Below are 20,635 nucleotides of genomic sequence, written 5' to 3' on the forward strand. Positions count from 1 at the left end.
TATGTTCAATGGGATTCAGATCTGGGCTCATAGAAGGCCACTTTCGAATAGTCCAACGCTTTTCTCTCAGCCATTCTTGGGTGTTTTTGGCTGTGTGTTTTGGATCGTTGTCCTGTTGCAAGACCCATGACCTGCGACTGAGACCAAGCTTTCTGACACTAGGCAGCACATTTCTCTCCAGAATGCCTCGATAGTCTTCAGATTTCATCGTACCTTGCACACTTTCAAGACACCCTGTGCCAGATGCAGCAAAGCAGCCCCAAAACATTACTGAGCCTCCTCCATGTTTCACCGTAGGGACAGTGTTCTTTTCTTCGTATGCTTGGTTTTTGAGTCTATGAACATAGAGTTGATGTGCCTTACCAAAAAACTCCAGTTTGGTCTCATCTGTCCAAAGGACATTCTCCCAGAAGCTTTGTGGCTTGTCAACATGCATTTTTGCAAATTCCAGTCTGGCTTTTTTATGAGTTTTTTCAGCAGTGGTGTCCTCCTTGGTCGTCTCCCATGAAGTCCACTTTGGCTCAAACAACGACGAATGGTGCGATCTGACACTGATGTACCTTGGCCTTGGAGTTCACCTTTAATTTCTTTGGAGGTTGCTCTGGGCTCTTTGGATACAATTCCAACGATCCGTCTCTTCAATTTGTCATCAATTTTCCTCTTGCGGCCACGTCCAGGGAGGTTGGCTACTGTCCCGTGGGTCTTGAACTTCTGAATAATATGAGCCACTGTTGTCACAGGAACTTCAAGCTGTTTAGAGATGGTCTTATAGCCTTTACCTTTAAGATGTTTGTCTATAATTTTTTTTCGGATGTCCTGGGACAATTCTCTCCTTCGCTTTCTGTTGTCCATGTTCAGTGTGGTACACACCTTTTCACCAAACAGCAGGGTGACTACTTGTCTCCCTTTAAATAGGCAGACTGACTGATTATGAGTTTGGAAACACCTGTGATGTCAATTAAATGACACACCTGAGTTAATCATGTCACTCTGGTCAAATAGTTTTCAATCTTTTATAGAGGTACCATCATTTTTGTCCAGCCCTATTTCATTAGTTTGTTTTTTTAAATAATTATGTTAATCAACAATTCAAAAGTAATGGCTGTTTTTGATTATTTAATTTTCAATAAATTTTTATTTATTGTTACTTTTGTGAGTTTCAAGTGATTTCAGTGAGAATTGTGGGTTTTTCCTTCTTTAACTGAGGGGTACCAACAATTTTGTCCACGTGTGTACACGCCAAGCAATACTCAGTGAGTATCTGCACAATTTGAGAATGGGTTTTGAAAAAAGGCCACCATTGTTAGTCCAGTGAACAGCATCATGCCGCGTCTATCACATGAACAACGTCTCCGGGTATGGTGGAGGCCGGTTTGAGCTACAGTGATGTAGCCAGACGTATGGGCTGTTCCCAACCCACAATCAGAAGCCTGGTCCAAAGCATGCGCCGACGGATTGCTGCCTGCATCGAAGCAAATGGAGGCCATACCCAGTATTGACTGTTGTGACTTTGTGTTTGGCAGGTGCCGTTTTCTTTTGTGAAATTCTTTATTTTGAAGTCATTCTTGAAACTTTAGATTTTTGTTTCTGTATGCCAATACGCTAAACAAATGATTCATATGAAGAAAATCCAATTTCGGTCTTCAAAATAAAAATTATGTTGAAAAATATGGTCTCAAAGTTTTTAATGACTGTCAGTGTACATTAACAACGGCTGTATTCCATTTAGAGACTCCAGTTTCTGATGCCTGCTATTGTGTGCATGTTTGTTGAATGCATAGTGGACCCCTAATTAATGTTATCAGCAAAACCTGCATTTGTCCAGCTCTGTAGATAATATATAGTCATGCTCGACAATGTAAAACAACATTTAATATCTGACTAATTTTTTCAATATTACGTCATCTAGCTCTGAACTGTAGCAGCCTGAGCAAACATTCAGAATTTAACTGATATGATAGGCTGCATCGCAGCACCCATTCAATGCAAAGTATTTATTTCAGATGCTCATTATCCATTAGTTGGTGGCCATTTGAACCATACTGTGGCCATGGTCAGTTTAAATACAGCAAAGGAAATAACTGTGCTACTCTGTGACCAGGGATGGCAATTTTCCGCGGATTTAATTTCAAATATGAACACTTTATTGTCGCTGATGTTAACGTCGTTACGTCGACTTTCACTGAAGCTATCATTTGATTGTAAACGGCACAGCGATTTGATAGTATATATAGTATATATATATATATATATATATATATATATATATATATAGTATAGTACTTGTATATAGTGTATGTAGTGTATTTTGAACTGAAGATAGTGAGAAAAGGTTGAAAAACATGTAAGTGAAGTTTTCATTAAATTTGCTGACTTAAACGAGTCTAGTATTATTATGTTTTTGCTCACCCCCCCCCCCAACCCCAACCCCCTCCCCCTCCCTCAACAACTTTCAGCTAAAATCAGACTTTGCTGTTGCCATCACTGTGTGACAGAAATCTATCAATTTTCCTTTTATTTCTGGTGCTTTGTCCAGCATAGACTGACATTCAGATATATTCTGTCTACAGAATATGCAAGGCAGACTGAAATGGAAATCCTTAAAACACAATGTGAACATCTGCAGCCGGTGTGAAGCATTAGTGTTTATTGACTACCACTGATCAAATATAAGTCGCAGATATTTCATTTATTGGTATTGACAACTGCTGACTAACAATAAAAAGCCCGTCCACACATGCATAGTACTTAATACAGTTCTTCGAAAGCCACCTTGAAAAGAAATCGTCTCAGAAAAAAAAGGGACAATGAAGTTTTGCAGCAAAGAGCGAAACGTACAGAATCCCCCAGTTCATGTTTAACTTCATCAGCTGGAACCGAAAGAGAGAGGTTCCGTTTTTTTTTTTTTTTCTCTATAGAGGCTATAGAATGACCATCACATTTATTTACTTTGGCTTGAGTTTTCCCCCATAGCCATGCACGCACATGCATCAGTAATTTTGGACTTAACCTACTCTTAATTCAATTGAAGGTCATTTGGGCATAAAAAAAATAAAGAAATTGTAGAACCTGATCGATTCCCAAGCGATTGAAATTTAAAAAAAAAACTGCCAGAGGAGCAAAGATTTTCAGGCGGAAAACAAGGCTGCGCAGGGAGTCGGCTACACAATGATAAAAATATGTAGGGTATGTGCACACATGAGTGAATATGTTGACCCGCTTAGGCAGCATAAATGTCAGTTGTTACTCATCTGTGGTGCAAGCGGTCAGAGTGTCCCACGCTGTGTGTGAAGTGGAAATGGAAAATTGGATTACATCAAAGCAGCGCCCTGTGCTTGCTGTGATGTCACCCTCCAACATACGGAGCCCCATCTGAGAGAGAGCTAATGATATGATAATCCTACAAAATGTCACTCTATTCTTTAGATTAAATTGTTGTCTCCATGACGACGTGCCTGGCTGTACACATGCATGACTTTTCAGCAACACACACACGTGCGTGCGCACACACACAATCTTTATATAGTAGGGGTGGGGGTTACTGGAGCAGCCCGAGAGTGGGCGGAAAGTGGTTGCTGGGCAATGAGTGCCTAAAATGTGTTGTTCTATAAGGATGAGGTGAAGTTGAATTAATCAGTTTGACGGCCTACTAATGCTCTTGTATCTCCTCGGGGACCAGTTTTGTCTAGTGTTAAAGTAAGGAAGACAGTGGGATGTTCAGTTGTACTGGGAGGTCCGGGAATGTTATTGTAATTTGTCACACATCTCCATGATTCCACTTTTGTTTGTAAAATTTTACTGCTCTATTATCTAGCTCCACAGAGAAAGATTATCACATAAAACACAGCCTGCTTGGCTCCATGATCTCTCAGTTTTCATCCTCTTCTCTGGAGCTCACTAGCAGAGAATGTTTGTAAGGAAACCTAACCCAACACTGACGCTGATACAAGGCCAGAGGAATTCCTGTAACTTGAGTTTCTACCTCCTGGGTTCTCTTTTCCTCTTCTCTCTCTCTCTCTCACATACACACCGGGTATTTCCTCTGGTATCAGTGCTCTGTCTGTTCAGTGTCAGAGACAATGGACATTATAGATACAGAAAGTCTCCTCCACATGATTTAGCAGCTGCTGTTGTTGAGGGGCGAGTGATTACATTTCATTACTCCTGGTAGTATCAGTGTGAGTGTGTGGCAGCAGCGTTTTCTTTTCCAAGAGCATCTCCCATCTGTAGGTAGTTATCCTCTGAAGAGGATTTTGGTGTATGCGTTTCCACACAGCCAGCAGAGTTGGATTATATGAAGTTGGACTTCCAGGGTTTTAATGCGCAACATGTGCCCAGTAATTAGAGAGCATTCCCTGTTTCCTGTGTGTTGTGAATGTGTTTCATGTAGGTTAAAGGGAAGTGTACATGTGTGTGTGTGTGTCCCTGCTTTGATGTCCATTTGAGGACTTTGGGCCATATAAATTTAATGGATAGAAAGGAAGGCATTTATCACATTCTCTTTGACAACAGGATTTAAAACCCATTCAAAGCTGGAACCTGCCACTTCCTACTCGGGGGTTGAGCCCAAATGGGGTTTTAATTGGCCATTATTTGACCTCACTCAACGGGATTGTGCTGTTAACACATTTAACTTTAAAGCTCTCGGCTCTATTTGGGGGATACTGCACAGCTTCAAGTCATGATTTGTTCATCTCATGTTTTTTAAATATCAGCCACGGTAAATTTTTACTACAGCTTACATGTGCTGTGCTCATTCATACAAGTCAAATCGTTATGGTCATGATGGAGCTCTATGTTGTTGCTGAGTATTTTTGAATGTTGCAGTCCAGTTTTAGATTTATGATGTACACAAATCGATAATGCTCCTACAAGCTAGGCTGCTTTGTGTAAGTAAATGAGCGAAGCTATGCTTTTACCGATGACGGGGCTGAGTAAGAGAACACGGCTGCTTTAAATTTTTGAACGAAAATGCTGCAATAACACACTGAGGGTGCTAATGTCAAAAAACAATACAGACCCCGTGGGTGTCTGTACTGTGGTACCTCTACTTACGAACATCTCTACATACGGAATTTTCAGGTTACGACACGACTCAACTAGAAAATATTGCCTCTTGTTACGAAAGAAATTTCAGGATAAGAAAGGCAAAAACACAGTACGCGCTTGCTACTCGCAGCTCCCAGAGTTTACCGAATGTAAACATACTTGTAGCTGCTCTGCCATTGGCTATCGCCTAGCATCTTCCTGGCATCCCATTGGCTAGGAGGGACCTCTATGTGTATGTGTGTATCCCAGCATCCTCTTCGTTTTCCCGTCGGGCCACGAAGTGTTCGGACAGTTTTATGTGTGTGTATTAACTTTAATTCACTGTGGACCCCAAGAAAGTGATGAAGAAAAGTGGAAAAGAAGAAGACACACGGCAGTGCAGGAGGAGTTCAGAGAGGAGGAGGAGGCAGCCATTATTCCATCAGCCCGAATAAAAGACATTTTAGGAAAATTCCATGAAGTTTAGGAATTTGTTGAAAAGAATCACCCAGAAAAAGTGTTCACTAGTCAGGCTATCGCTCACTATGATGATGTTTGCCTTGCACGTTTTCGAAGGATTGTTAAAAGCAGACAAAAGCAAAGGTCCTTGGATCGGTTCTTTACAAAACGTCAGGCAAAAACCACTGCTGAGAGAGAACATGAACCAAAGAAGGCAAAAGGTGACGACGATAGCAGTTAAAGGGTAAATGAACATAATTTTTTATTCTTTACTTTATTCTTTGTTTTTTACATTATGTACAACTCTCATGTTATGTTTATTGTAATCTAATTGTAGCATGTATTTGTTACATGTTTTGATGCATTTTTATGATTTATAAAAAATGTATGTCCGAATTTTGGGGGGCTTGGAACGGATTAGGGTATTTACATGGAAAATGTGTCTCTACTTGCGGAATTTTCAGGTTATGAAACTACTTCCAGAACCAGTTAATTTCATAAGTAGAGGTACCACTGTATTTGCAATCCCAGTGACTCGCCAAGCCCAAGTTGACTCCAGCTGAGCATAAGCATAGAGGAAGAAGATTTACAACTACAGTTACAGTGTGGCGGTACTGCTGGAAACAGATACAAGGATCGAGAAGCTTCCCAGTGACAACCATAGTATCTCCAAGTAAACAGTGTTAGCCGAGCCTCAAGTCGACTGAGCACGCCCAGTGAGTTATCACAGAGACTATTGGAGCCAACCTTTATGGTGCTATTAGTCAGTCACTGGCCTGCAGGAGCTTCCCATCAAAATGGCGCTTGGTCGCAGTGGTGGCCACTTCATTGGTGAACTAGTACACCATCAATAAATCTACAATTTTTTTTTTTTTTTTTTTTAAATCTGTCTCCTAACCGGTCCTCTCTGTGTTTCTGTCATTTGGGCTGTGCATTACAGTTTCCTGGTCCCAGCTGCTGCATTATACATTTCAACAAAAATGCTAAAAAGCTTGCTATTGGAAATTACAGACAGACACACATATACGTATATTACTAAAGTGCACAATTCACATCTTGAATATAGTTGGTCTTCTTCCCTAACAAAATTAAAAGCTGATATGTTACAACTACTCTTGGGCAATTTTGAAATTCATAATCCAAATGGTCGATGATTTGGTATAGATTGTTTGACTACCAGTAAACTGTTGATAGTTGCTCTCCTACATGAAAGCGAGCTGTACCAAAATCAGAAGGGAACCACTGATGGGGCTGTGACATCAACATAACCAAAATTTTTCAGTGCTAAATAGTCTGATTATGAGGGCTGGCCCGAATAGTGGTTTCTGGCCTCCAAATATCCGGGCCCTTTTAAAGACTAATATCCGAATATTCGCTCCGCCCCTTAACGTCCGACGGGGGGCAGGGGAGGGGGGGATTATTTGGATACCAAAATTAATATCCGGATACCGCCATAGCGAACGAATATTCGGGTATTCGGGATATTTGGGTCCAGCCCTACTGATTATGCAAGTGAATATGTCTAAGATGGGAGGCTAGAGGAGTGTATCCAAAATCTTAAACAAAAACATCAGACAAAGTCATACAAAAAAAACAAACAAATGAAATGTATCAAGTCTGCTCCTTCTTTGAACATCCAAAACAAAAATGTACTCAGATGCAAAACATAAATGTGAATTCTTTTTCAATGAAGGAGCTGATGAGGTACACGGTACAGACCAATCGTAGCTAATCTGGAAGCGTCCTGAATTGCAGCATCATCCAGCAAAGAAGTTGAACCTGGCTCAGTTTTTATCACATTGCAATATGGTGTCATCAGGTAAAGTGCTGCGTTGACCAGTCGGATATGATATAATCTATTAAATAGAACATCAAATCTATGCATTTCTAGTAGATTGCCGGGCTGCACAGTGACGTAGTGGTTAGCACTTTTGCCTTGAATGTGAGTGTGACTGTTTGTCTGTATATGTAGCCCTGCGACAGACTGGTGACCTGTCCAGGGTGTCCCCTGCCTTCGCCCGAGTCAGCTGGGATAGGCTCCAGTGACCCTAGTGAGGATAAAGCGGTGTATAGAGAATGGATGGATGCTTTGTAGCCTGAACGCATTATCGCTGCTGTTTACCTCATGAGAGCAGATGGAGATAAAACTAGTGTTCTTGTGATAACCTTTCAGCAGATACTCTTTTACGACAACAGTGTAAACTTTATGTGAGAGTGTGACAGAAAGAGAGTAAGGAGAAGTTTTGTTGGTATGTATTGATGATGATTAAACATGTAGGTTGTTCCTTAAGCTCTCTGTCACAATAGCCAACTGTGTTTGTCTTTGCACACAGATGGGCACATTTGTTTCAGCTCCGCTGCTCCACATTTCACTCAGTCTCATCTCCATTTGACTGATTCATTCATATTTTCTCGAAGCTGCGATTCCCTCTGGTGTTTATAATTCCTTCTCTCCTTTCTTATTGTTTTTAAACTCTTTTCTGTATCTCTGCCATCGCTCCCACCCTGGCTTAGTTTGCTCCTTTTTTTTTCTTTTACTGATGTAGCATTAAACACAGGACATCACATGCTTGCTGGGTAAAGGGGCCAGCTGACTGTGGTTTTTCTTCCTCTGCTGTGGTGTGTCCAATCAGATCGTCAGCTTACAGCCACCGCCCCCCCATGTTGTATCTGGCAGAGTTTCAAAACATCGGCATGCGTTTCCGTGCGCATGTGTCCGTGGCAAGAAGCCAAGTGGGGTTGCCACAAGAGGGCGGAGCAGTAGCCGAGGACGAGAAAGAGGAAAAAAAAAAAAAAAAAAAGCAATGAGAGAAGAAAGGGAGTGATAGAGGTAACTAAGTAGGAGGAGAAAAACGATGCAAACAAGATATGAGTTGTCTGGAAAAGATAAGTAGTCTGCAATTTCTGTAGAAGGAGCTTTGTCTGGCAGATGGTTTTCTTGGGATTGCTGGGAATGTTGGGATCCACAGATTATCCAGCTTCAACATACCAGACTGGCTTAGGACTGTCTGTTTAGCCTTCATAGGTCGAGTAACTTGACGGATCTTCCCCCAATTCCCCAGTTTAACAGTAATGCATGCAGCAGCGTGTTTCCTCACAGACGGATAACTCATAGAGGAAAGTTGGTTGGTTTAAAAAATCTCCTTTCGTCTGAGTGATTTTTTTTTTTTTTTTTTTTTTTTTTTTTTGCTAAGCTGAAAAATATGTCCTGCAGTTGGTGTAGTGTTTTGTTGTTTTTTTTCCCCTCCTCAAGGATCTGGAAACTGAATATTAAAGGTTTTGTGCATACATGCTTAACTTAAGCCTTATAACACCTGCTTCTGCCAGAACTGTTGAAATGGGGTGTGTCTGAGTTAGGCATTTGTCATCAAATGCTTGGCGGTTTTACCCGACATTGCTCTTACTTGTCATGTAATAAATCTTCAATTCTCAAACAAGAAAAATGACATTTAATGTTTTTAATAGTGACGTTCATTATTGTTTAGCTAAGTATTATGGAAAACGTGAATTCTGTAGAATAAGCCTCAGTATTTGGATTCTTATGTAACAAAAATTCATTTTACTTGCAAAGATGTCATGAAAGTCATCCTATTCTCTTATGTTAACCATTAGAAATTACACAGTATGAAAATAGAAAAAATCTGCAGCCACTTCGTCCATTCTGATCTGGAATATTTCCAAGCAATTCCATGTTAAGCACAGAGTTGTAAAAGTGCATTCAGGCTCAGTGAACACACTCTAACGCATACATAGCAAAGGTTTTTTTGAGGAGACAGAAAGTCTCTAATAATAGTAAACTTGCTAGTGGTTTCTTCAAGCATGATTTTTCCCTTGTCATTACCACCTTTGACGAACCTATTTTACTAAAACAGTCAAACACACTGACATGTTACATCAGTGTCTGGGAATGTCACTTTTGTACATGTTTGTTTGCATCCTTTCCTTTCTGATCTCTCTAGTTTCTGTGTGTTCACAATTAGTTAAAGAGCACACAGACACTGACACATAGTGAAAAACAGTCCAAACATTTAATACCCATGCTTTATAAAAACATGGTCTTATATACTTAAGGATCCAAGAAGAGGTTGAGTTAGTTAGTTGAATGGCTGCGTAGCCTTCGGCCAAGTTCTGTCAATGTAAATAATTTGTAAGATCTCTCTCGGCACCGATTGATCGGCCAAACCAATTGACTGGTTGGCCTCTTGGTTCAAGCAAATAATTAAAAATGTTATTGTGTTACTTTTTAAATTTTACAACACAGCTCCCTTTCAAAAAACGTTTTAAATTCATTTACTGGAAGACATTTTTTCCATCAGTCTCGCTTCGGCTGTTGTTGGAAACACACCATTTCAGAGTTGATGCCTTTTCTTGGCCTATTTGAATTTTGACAGCTAAAGAACTGACTCTTGGCCAAGAAAACTGGCTCGACAGAGACACTTTGCTGATGTAGAATCAAAGCACTGAAACAGGATTATTGTGAACAACAAGATTAACACAAACTTTAGGACTACCATTTTTAATAAAAAGTGTTGCATCGACAGCAACCCCAACAAACCGCATAAATGTGTCGGACCAGCCATATTTAGATGTCAATTTTGGTTCACAAAATCAGGAGGGACAACTGTAGGGAAATGCTGTATCCCACCTTTGCTGTTGTTGTCCTTGGCACTAGTGTTGCTGTGAAAGTAAAGGTGTATACAGTGATGTGATGATGAGGTTTCTACAGAGGGTTATAGCCAGTGGAAAAAAACAGTTATTAGAAGGTTTGCAAGTCGAACCAACTCTGAACCAGCACCAGCCCAGAACTAGCCTCGGTTAATAGGTATGGTCAGAGGCTGCCAGAGTCAGATCTCCTCTCAAAAAATGCACTCACATTTCCCATTTCAGAATGAATAATAAAATGTATTGTCTGTCTAAAGTGACACATTCAGTTCTTGGTGCAGGTGAATTTATGATCAGTGTGCGTTTCATTATGAAGAGAATTTCACTTGCTATCTGTCAGAATAATCTGGTAGAGTAGCTAAATGATGCTTAACAGATGAATGACTGGAAATAACTTTCAAGAATACTTCTGTCTGGATTGAAAATAGGCTTGTTGTAATTTCAAAGTAGCTTTGAGAAGAATGTGTGCATGCTAAATGGGAACTGTTAAGAAATTTAATTTCGATATCACCATTGTAGATGTCCAAGCGTCTCACTGTCAGTGAAAACTGTTTTAGTCTTTTGTGAGAACGTCCTTTCACAGTTCCCAGAGCAGCCCTGGTTTTTCTGACACCACAGTGTGACATTACATGGCCCTCGTCCCTTCCCCCCCGCTCGGCTGTGCATGCAGCCAGCGAATGCTGCATGGAGTGATTTTACTGGCTAGTTGAGTTGGTGCCCTCTCCCCCAGTTCGCAGTACCTCTGAGTGGAGGGAGGGAGGAAAATGGGCTGATCTGATGCAGGCTGCTGCTGTGTAAACACAAAGCCAGGCAGCTCACAGCCATCATGCATTAACGTTATTTCCCTCAGGATTTCAGTATTTTGTGTTTGTCATGCTAGACTGAGTTGCCACACTGTCATTTATATTTATAAATTAAAATGGGAATCTTTACCAACATGCTTCTTGCAGAAATCACTAGAATATTTTTAGAATCCAGCATTTTGTTGTTATTGATATTATAATTGTACTTGGGGCATTTTCTATCATGTATTGCCTATTTGCATATATGACAGCTACTAGTTTGAATTATTTTTGATAAATGTATTGATTGTTTTTAGGTTATTGGTTGCATGTTTATTCTTTCAAATGATTGAAGATTTTAAAAGGCCAGTGTCAAAAAATGGTGGAAATCCCCATCATTGTTTCGTAGTGCCTAAGGGGATGTCTTTGAGGTCCTTTGGACCCGCACAATAAAACCCAAAGGCATTCCGTTTTTGATGATCTAAAACAGAGATCATCAGTGTTGAAGTGGATTATCAATGCTGTGTTGCTGATTGTGTTTCAGTGAATACAGTATGCTCACAAAAATAGTTCCTAAATGATTTCAGAGGTGTCCCTTTGGTTTTGGTTGTGCTCGTGTGGGTGTCTCCAAGTGTGATCATAATGGAGTAGTGTAATGGGTAGAGAAGGTAAAGGAGAAGCATCCGGTGCACTAATGAAATACAATAACTCACTTCCCCCAATGTACCCGAGCCCTGCTGTTCCAAGCTTTATAGCTGGTGATGGCGTGTTGTTCGAGCCTCTCCAACATCAAAAACACTCAGCTCACATCAAGCTCGCATTTCACTTTGCATGCTTTAATCTGTGTTTAGCTGTGAAATACCAGCATGAACCTCTGCTCGTAGATTTTGAGTGTGCTGCATGTTAAAGTGTGATAGAAATATATTTTGTGGGTGAGTCACCTTTGCCTGAAGGCCCCACCTTCAGGGTGTTCTGTGTGGAATTTACAACTTTGTTAGCATGACACCACACCTATTTCACATTCTTGTTAAATTGTTTTTCACATTTGTGCATCACATGTGTGCTGTGAACGTTTGGTGTGTCTTTGCAGTGAACTAGTTTGTCTGTTTTAGTAGCACATGTGTAGAAGAGCAGCTGTGTTTTTCATCCTTTACTGCTAAAAAATGTTGTTTTTTTCTCTGTATAGGTAGAGTAAAATTTGTTGCCAAATTCTTAAAGCTGTTGAATGATGAGTTTGAGAGGGAGGAAGGAGATGTTGTGGAAGTGAATTCACAAAGAGTGAGTGTCCATTAGAGGTATTTATTGCAATAAACCATATGCATGCATATGGAACTCATGTCTTCCAAAGAGAACGAGAACCAAAGGCAAGAACCTCAGAAAGAGGTTTGTCGCTCAGAGCCATCACAGTGAAGGATGTAGACCATCATCCACTAATGAGGTAGTCCAAGGCCTCCACAGAATTTTTTGTGTGAGCCTGTCGCCCTCTCATGAAACTAGGCACTCTGATTTACCCCTGCAAGAGACAAGAAAAGGCCTGATGTTCATGTCAAGGCCTCATAATCAAGCTGTCCAACAGGCACAAACAAGAAGATGAGACAAACACTCACATGTAAGACCACACAGTTTATTTTGAAAAAAGATTTACATATCAAATGTCAGGAGTAAAATCTAGTATTAATATAGTGAACCAGTAAAATATAGAAGATTTCCATCTCAAAAGACTGGCAAACACAGAGGCAGGGAGAGGGAAGAGGACGCTTCCATGAAGACCTCTGGGAAGAGCCTGTGTCCTGTGCCAATCAATAGTATTGACTAAAGTTCCAAGAGGCCGGTGTGTTATGTAATCTTCAACCTTCTGTGTATGAGTGAGCGTGTTTCACCTCGAGGACTGTTGAGCTGCTGATGACACATAAGCAGCAGATGGTGTTAAAGATAGCTTAAATTTCTTGCAGCTATTTGTCATAGGATTCAGTTCCATGAAACAGAACTCTGGTGTTTTCTTGAGCAGGCTTCTGGTCATCCTGTTGTTTCTTCCAGATAATGAAATGGGGAGGCTAAATGTGAGATAATACAATCATAAGATATTATTGATTTCAGAATGGTCCTTTTAATAATTCATAAATAGTATGGCTGTTAAAATAAAGGTAGTGTCTACAGATACGGACCCGTACCCGTAGCCTGTGGGCTACGGATACGGCACTTTCCATTTGCCAGACAGATACGGACCCGTACGCGAGTCTCACGAGTCAGAAGCTGCTAACCACTGCAAACTGTTGAAAGGTAAGCAAAATTTCAGTGTACCGCCGGTGGTACACTTACTAATTTGCATAGGAATTTCAAGAATGTCCGACGGCTGCAAACGCGATTATACAAACACTATACGCCGATGGAAAGCTTAGATTCTCATGAATCCGCCGGTATAAACCACTTTCAGATGCGATTACCACAGCGGGTGAGAAAAACACATTTGTCCGACAAAAACGAATATTCATCCATCCGTTCTCTATACACGGCTTCAACGCACACAGCGCGACTCACATTTCTGGGTTCATTATTACACCCAGATGAAAATATTCCACAAAAACGGCCATAAGCCAACCTTTACATCCAGACGACACAAGCCAGTAAACTATTTTGTCCAAAACATGTCCTGAAGTCGGTATAAAATCCACGAATCGGTCGTTTTCAAGGAAATGCACCTCGCAATGCGCGTCCAATATTCCCTGTATTTTTCGTCATTTTTTTATTTAAAAATAGAAGATTAGCGACTTTTTTGTACTGAAAATGGCTGGAATTGACTGAAGCTTAAAGGGTTAAGGTTAGGGTTAGTGTTAGGGTCAGGTTTAGGGTCCGTACCTGTAGTACCGATGCTACGGGTCCGTACCGCTAGCATCTACCGGGACCAGATCTCGTGTATCTGTCTGCCAAATGGCAAGTGCCGTATCCGTAGTCCACAGGCTACGGGTACGGGTCCGTACCTCTAGCAACAACCTAAAATAAATTGAGATATTTTTTACTGTCAGTTGTTCTACTGAATTCAGTTCAGTTCAAAAAACTTTATTTGTCCCCAAGGGGCAATTAAAAAGGGCATACAAGCAGTAAAGAAGGACAACCAAGCAAGGCGCATATTGCACACAAGAAGACAAAAGAACATTAAAAAGAACATTGTAATTTTAAAGTGCTTTACATGTATGGGACAATATAGTGCTTCTTAATACTACAATAAAAGAATGTGGGTGCCAAAAATAAATAAAAAAGTCTACTCTTAAATATTATGTGTGTGTTAAATAAAATAAAAGGTCTACTCTTAAATACTATGTTAAAAGAATGTGTGTTAAAATAACTAAAAAAAAAAGTCTACTGAACTGAATTAAGAAGCATTACAGGTCTATTGAATGTTTTGCTTTCTGTATATATGGTTTTGATATTTTATATTGCTTTACTGTCTTACTTGCAATAATAAGTTAGTATGTAACCAGAACCTCAAGAATAGTAGGTGTTTCTAGGGTAAAGGGGTTAAAACAAATTCCCAACTCTAGACTGACGATAGTTCACCATGTGATTCATCTTTACTGAAACAATAATGACACACACAATGAATGTAATTACAATTTTTATGTCAGCAGCTGGTTTTCCTGCCTGAAAGGGACTAGTTGAATAAGTCACTCGTCATATAATCGCCACTGAAAAGGCTTCATTTGATAAAAGGTGATCTCAGTCTTGTAGCTATTGAGTCAGTCCTTCATCAGAATCAATCCTGTTCTTGCGCCATCAATCTGCATGTCCCTCAGCCTTGTGTCCATCATCTTCCTCCTCCGCTCCGACCCAGCTGCATTCCTCGCTTTTGTGTGTTCCGTCCCCCTGGAATTTTCGGAGACGTCGGGGGAGGGATGGGACAGGAAGGCAGAGAAGAGGAGGGCATTGAGTGACATAGTGGTGCCGAGGCTGTAATGGAAGACAAAGCTCAGCAGAAGGAGAGACAGTAAGAAAAGCACAAGAATAAAAGGACCCAGAAGGACGTTGAGCTCCAAGGCAGAAAGGAGGAGGAAATCAGTTAAAGGGGGAAGGGGGTGTGTGTCTCATTAGATTATGCTGCTCCCCAGGGGAACAGCCAATATTGATGGATTGATTGGGGGCCCCTCCCCATCCACTCAGGTCTCCTGCTTTTGGAAGCCATTGATCTGGTGTCTCTTTGGGATATGACGCCCAGTGCATATTTAATTTACCTTCCATTACAACCAATCAGCATTTAGACAAGGGGTTTAAAGCAAAGCTCAATTTTTAGCACCAAAGGTTAAATGACATTTTCCCTTCTTATCCCGAGAGACAGATGTTTTTTACAACCATGATCAAAGCTGATTTACTTTACCTGCCATGTATGTACCAGATATCATTGCATATATAGGAGTATAAAATTACATTTTTTAAACCAGTACTGACCTTTCAGTTAGAAGTAAAACCTCTCAAATCTCAACAAGCGTGAAACTATTGCCAACCTGGTTCCTGTAGTAAGAGATTTGAAAAATGTGAAGTGGGAGTACAATCCCTTTACGACCCTCATCCTCAAATGTTAGAGGAATTCTCTTTAATGGGTATTGATCTAGTTTTGGTGGCCTTTATAGTTGTTTCTGCTTCTTGTGGCGCTTTGTTTTGGAAGAGAAATGCTCTCTGGGGTGCTGAGCTCTGTGTGAGCCTCCCTGGTAACCCATGCATATGGATGAGTTGTTTATCATTCATGGCCTTTTCACTTTAATTAGCTTTGTGTGACTCACAACAATAAAGCACATCAGCTTTCGAAGAGCTGAGTTGTTCTGCTTTGTCACAAGAAGAAGCGGAAACGTGGCAGATTTCTCATTTGCTTAGCCACATTGCTACAGGTCAATATGCTAACGGTAACTGTTGTCTCTAGGAGTGTGAGAAACAGGATCCTGTTTTACTGCTGTTTTGCATTTGGTATTCCTTTTTAAAATGTGGATCCATATGAGCCTCACCACAACAGATGCTAATCTACTTGAAGTCAAATGTTTTTGGCACCATGCTGGATTTTAAATGCTGCAGTTTGTCACCTAAGACAGAGGCTCTTGAACTGTCCATGTGCGTCAATTTAAGGCTTCAAACATTTATATATGATTCGACCACTTTCATTTGAAGAAATCTAAATAATCAGTCAGTTGTAGATGCATTGGACATCTTGATTATGAATTTCTTTGTCATTATGTGAGAAAATATTGAATTTTATGTCCATTTCGATCCATCTACTCTGTACCCTGATTTCTGTTTTTCTCTCCAAACCAGCAGGTGCTATTTCGGTTTTCACTGTTCTGAACACAAAACTAATGAGTCCATATGTGTCTGTTTTCTCAGGTGTTTCTGTTCTTCTGTGAAACCTGCTCCGTGCCTATCTGCAGGGAGTGCAGCGTGGGGCGTCATATGGGCCACACTTTTGTTTACCTGCAAGATGCTGTACAGGACTGCAGGGCCATCACCATCCAACTGCTGTCAGAGGCACAACAAGGACGACACTCAGTGCAGGTGAGACAGGAAGCTGAACAGGCACAATTACAAGGAATAAAGGGGAAAAAGACTTGCTCATTTTTACATTGTGTTTGTGTCCCTTCACCCAGGGAGCAGTATTGTGACAAATATAAAACCTGCATTGCACTCAGTGTTGTGTTTTGGTATAATACTGGGTGTTGCATGGCGTCTGTAATTAGGAGACAATCGATTCAAGGGAACAAGGCCAGATGTTGTTTATGACTGCATCAAAAGAAGATGCCCTTGTTTTACTCCACAGGACTCAAATAGGCCAAAATGATTTAAGTCTAAACTCAACAAAGCCAACGATTCCTGTTCAAGATTCCCCTACTTATGACAAAAAGACAGTCCTTGTGAAGATTAAAGTATGCAAATCCACCCTCATCCATCTCCTAGAAAGGCTGAGTATGAAGCTAAGGAGAGCAGCTGTGGCTCTCCATTCCCCCTCAGCACAGAGCGAACAGCTATTTAAATATGTTTGAGAGTGACCAGTCCTGCTGGGAAGCTAGAGGTTAGAGGTGTCCAGCTGGCCCTAAAAGGGGGTGGGTCGCATGGGATGAGCTCTGGCAGGGGCAGGGCTGAAGGTCAAAGGGGAGGAGGACTGGAGAGGAGGGTGGGGGAGGGTAGATGAGGTATTTAAAGGATTTCAGAGAAAGGAAAACTCCCCTTGTCTTTCTAAGAAGTGGAATACTTCGCCCTCCCCCTATTCACTCCCCCATTCATTCACTCACTTCCCCCACTTCTTACTCTCACTCCCGCAAACACCAACACATACACACATACACTCTGCCTCTCTTCATTTACACAATTATAGATTGGGTGGCAGCTTCCTACACCCCTTTAGATTCCTTTTTATCTTGTGACACATTTATGAATGAAAGAAGGATTAGTGGCTTCTCTCTGCGTGAAAACTGCATGAAGAGCCTCGTTCAGGACCAGATACATTGCATTTGGTGTCACTAGGGCTGGGTAATAGAACTGAAAAGTTTAGCACAATGAAATGTTTAACTGATTATTAATGACCATTTTTAATCACCTATTTTTGTGAAAGCCCAGGGAGCAGACCACCAAGAGTGCATAGCTTAAGTTGAGGTGGTGGGGACACAGAGATGTGGGCAACTTTAGTGTACAGGTTTGGAGGGAGGATACCATAGAGGCTCAGAAGGCCATGGGGAGAATGATGGAGGGCGTAGGGGCTTCATCGTCAAAGAATATGAAAAGTTGTACGTGGTCATGTTGAGAGCGCATGTTTAATCCACACTAGTTGAGTGCAGCCTTAGTCATGGTTAGCAGAGGAGTGTAGGAAGTTGACAAACCTTCTGCGTCATTTAAGTTTCCTGTATGGGAGCATTTTGGCTTCCTGTAAAATACAGTGATGATGGAAGAAAGGTGGTGGACAAAACTATAAAGGTGTGTAGGCACTGTGGCACGAGAAAGCCGTATGAGAGTGGAAATACATCGAGCATAGCCACCCACATGAAGCGACATCACCTGGATGTGTCAGTGACAGGAGCCAAGACGGAGGCTGCTCAACAACTGCTTATCACCGCGGCATTTTAACAACTGATCCAAAAATTGATCCGATTCGTGACTCAAAACCGTGATACGATCTGAAGCGTGAGTTTTGTGATCCTTTGCACCCCTAAAAGCAACAGCAATAAGCAGTTACATTTATTAATGTTGTCGTAAAATGCCAAACAGCAGAATAAAGCTTCTTTAATGGGAAGACTTCCTGGATTTCTCTGTTGTAACACTTTCAGGACTGTCACATTTAAGTCCTTTGACTGGGTCTTTCAGAGGGAAGTATTTGTAGTAAATGCTTCTAATCAACCAGTGGTTGTTATTTTTGCCAAAAAAAGCAAAATAAATAAAACTAGTGAAAGTATGATTTCTACCACATAACTTTGGATCAAACCACATGGGCAGTGTTAAAATTAACTTAAACCTAAGCAATTTCAAGCAATTGATTTGTTAAGTCCAAAGACCGTTCTAATCATTGTATAGTCTTGAGTTCTGGTAAATTGCAATCAGTATATCCCTCTTCTGATATTTTAGAAACCAAACAATTCAGCCAGTAAAAAAATTTAATTTGCAGAAAGACAAATGTATCGATTAGCTGTAAGTTTTACATCAACTACAGATAACGGCAATCGGTCAGACACACCAGTGTTATCTAATTTGCCTTGAAGGTGGGGCAATGTTGTGACCTTGGTAAATACTCACCCAAAACATGAAACACTAGCTGTTTTGCCGAGGTCATATGACATGCTGGCCTGTACTATCTCCTAGGCAGAGCATGTGCCTCTCCTATCCATTTCTCAGCTTAACCTTTGTTTGACTGGGTCACACTTTGTACCTTAATGAATAGCTGCTTATATCACTCTGGGTGTTCTTAAAATTCCAAGATATCCCCACGCAGATCCGCTCAACTCCCAGCCACGTTTAGCAAGGTTTGAATTTTGGTTCAACTGGACACATTGGGAATCATATAAACGGGTATATACTTAATGAAAAGCACCAGGAAGCATGCAGCTGAGTCATAGGATACACCGCCTACCAGCTGGCAGTATCTTGTGCTGTTTGGCGTGTGTTCATGCGCTTTGGTGTAGGTCACCATGGGAGTAAATGCTGACGCCAGATAATATGTAAACACACACACACACACACACACACACACACACACACACACACACACACACACACACACACACACACGCTCCTGTCCCCTGAGGTAGGAAATTTCCGCTCACTCTACCCCCATTATCTTCCCTGACCCCCGACCCTGGACTTGTGACCTCCTGGTTGGCCAGAGCCCCCTGCCTCTACTGTTTGATTGGCTAGTTTGACTCTCTTTGTGTTGCAAGCTGTGCTCCTCTGGGAATGTGGGAGAGAAATGTGGAAGGTGATGGAGACGCAGTGACTGGATGGGAGGGACAAGTTGTGAGACCTGGAGGAAGAAGACAGAAAATTAGAAGTATGAACAGTCGACAGAAATAAATTACGTGAAATAACTGTCAAACAATTAAAATGTCCATTTTGTAGAAATTCCCAGAGACAGCTGTAAGATGTTTTAAATCCACAATGGCTTCCTACTAACTGTATTTGATAAAGGTCCTGGCCTGATTCCTCTAGAATTCCCTGCCTGCTGTTCTGATTTAGTTGACCCTTTAGCTGGCCAACTAAAATGGCCAGGCCTAAGAGAAAAGAATCCTGCTTCAAGGCTTTGTTCCTGCAGGCGTGAGTCGGGGTGGGCGGTATGTATCTTAAGACGGGGGCAGCAGAATACGACCTGTAGAGGTTTAGCTGACCTTTGATCTTTGCAGCCGTAATCACAAAGGAAGCCTTATCCCACCTCCCCTTTGTCCCTGTGAGGTCCGGTTTATCCTGCGACCTCCTCCCAGAAAGTGCCAGAGGAAAAGCCAGATAAAGCTCGTGGAGGGGCGGGGACAGACAAAAAAAAAGTGCATTCAGTCCAAATTCAGTTGTTAAATGCCAAAATGGCGACACCTTTATTTGGCACATTTGCTTTTCAGTGCCAGAATTTAAAAAAATAATAATTAGTGTCTTTATTTAATCTTACAGTTAATACCATCCTATTCCGTACATAAATGTATTTTTACATGTAGTGGTATAATGCTGTTTTATTTTTAAAAAATCTTGATAATGCAATTCTGGAGATTTGGTAGCGGTGCAGAATTTTTTCAGTAATGTAAAAAAAATTTCAAATATAAAAAAAAAAGTCTGCCTTAATAAAATGTAGTGTGAAGATATGAATAGTTTAGTGGTTAAAATAATGGCATTAAAAGATAAATGAACACGACTAAGGTTCTAACTGGCCATGAAGTGGCAGCTTGACATGTTCCTGCACTCAGTTTTATGGACACTTGTATGGAGGTTTTAGTCCTGCACAGCAAAATAAATAAGCGATTCACGTGCTTCTAAATGTTCAGTTACACACATGGAATAAGAGAAGTGAAACATAGTCCCCTCCAACAGAACGTTGCATCATTTTGTTCAGTGTGAAGTGACTTCCTATTCCTCCTGACCCTTGTTTCTTTTGTGCCTCTAAATGAGCGTTACCAAATGTGACAAAGGAATCGCTCACAAAAACCAAACAGGTGTTTCTGCATTGACTTGCCAGGAAGATGTCGCATACACTGTCCTTTGTT

The 20,635-nt window shown here is 41.0% G+C and overlaps 1 protein-coding gene across 1 annotated transcript in view; it reads left to right on the top strand.

Annotated features, from left to right (window-relative positions):
- The window catches only part of trim71 (tripartite motif containing 71, E3 ubiquitin protein ligase), a 39,750-nt gene that overhangs the window by 6,262 nt on the left and 12,853 nt on the right, over nucleotides 1-20,635 (top strand). The window contains exon 2 of the mRNA XM_022197784.2: nucleotides 16,296-16,463. Coding sequence (XP_022053476.1) covers nucleotides 16,296-16,463 — 168 coding nt within the window. The remainder of the gene's footprint in view (nucleotides 1-16,295; nucleotides 16,464-20,635) is intronic.

Source organism: Acanthochromis polyacanthus, chromosome 11 (genome assembly GCF_021347895.1).
Source record: "Acanthochromis polyacanthus isolate Apoly-LR-REF ecotype Palm Island chromosome 11, KAUST_Apoly_ChrSc, whole genome shotgun sequence".
NCBI classification, from domain to species: Eukaryota; Metazoa; Chordata; class Actinopteri; family Pomacentridae; genus Acanthochromis; species Acanthochromis polyacanthus.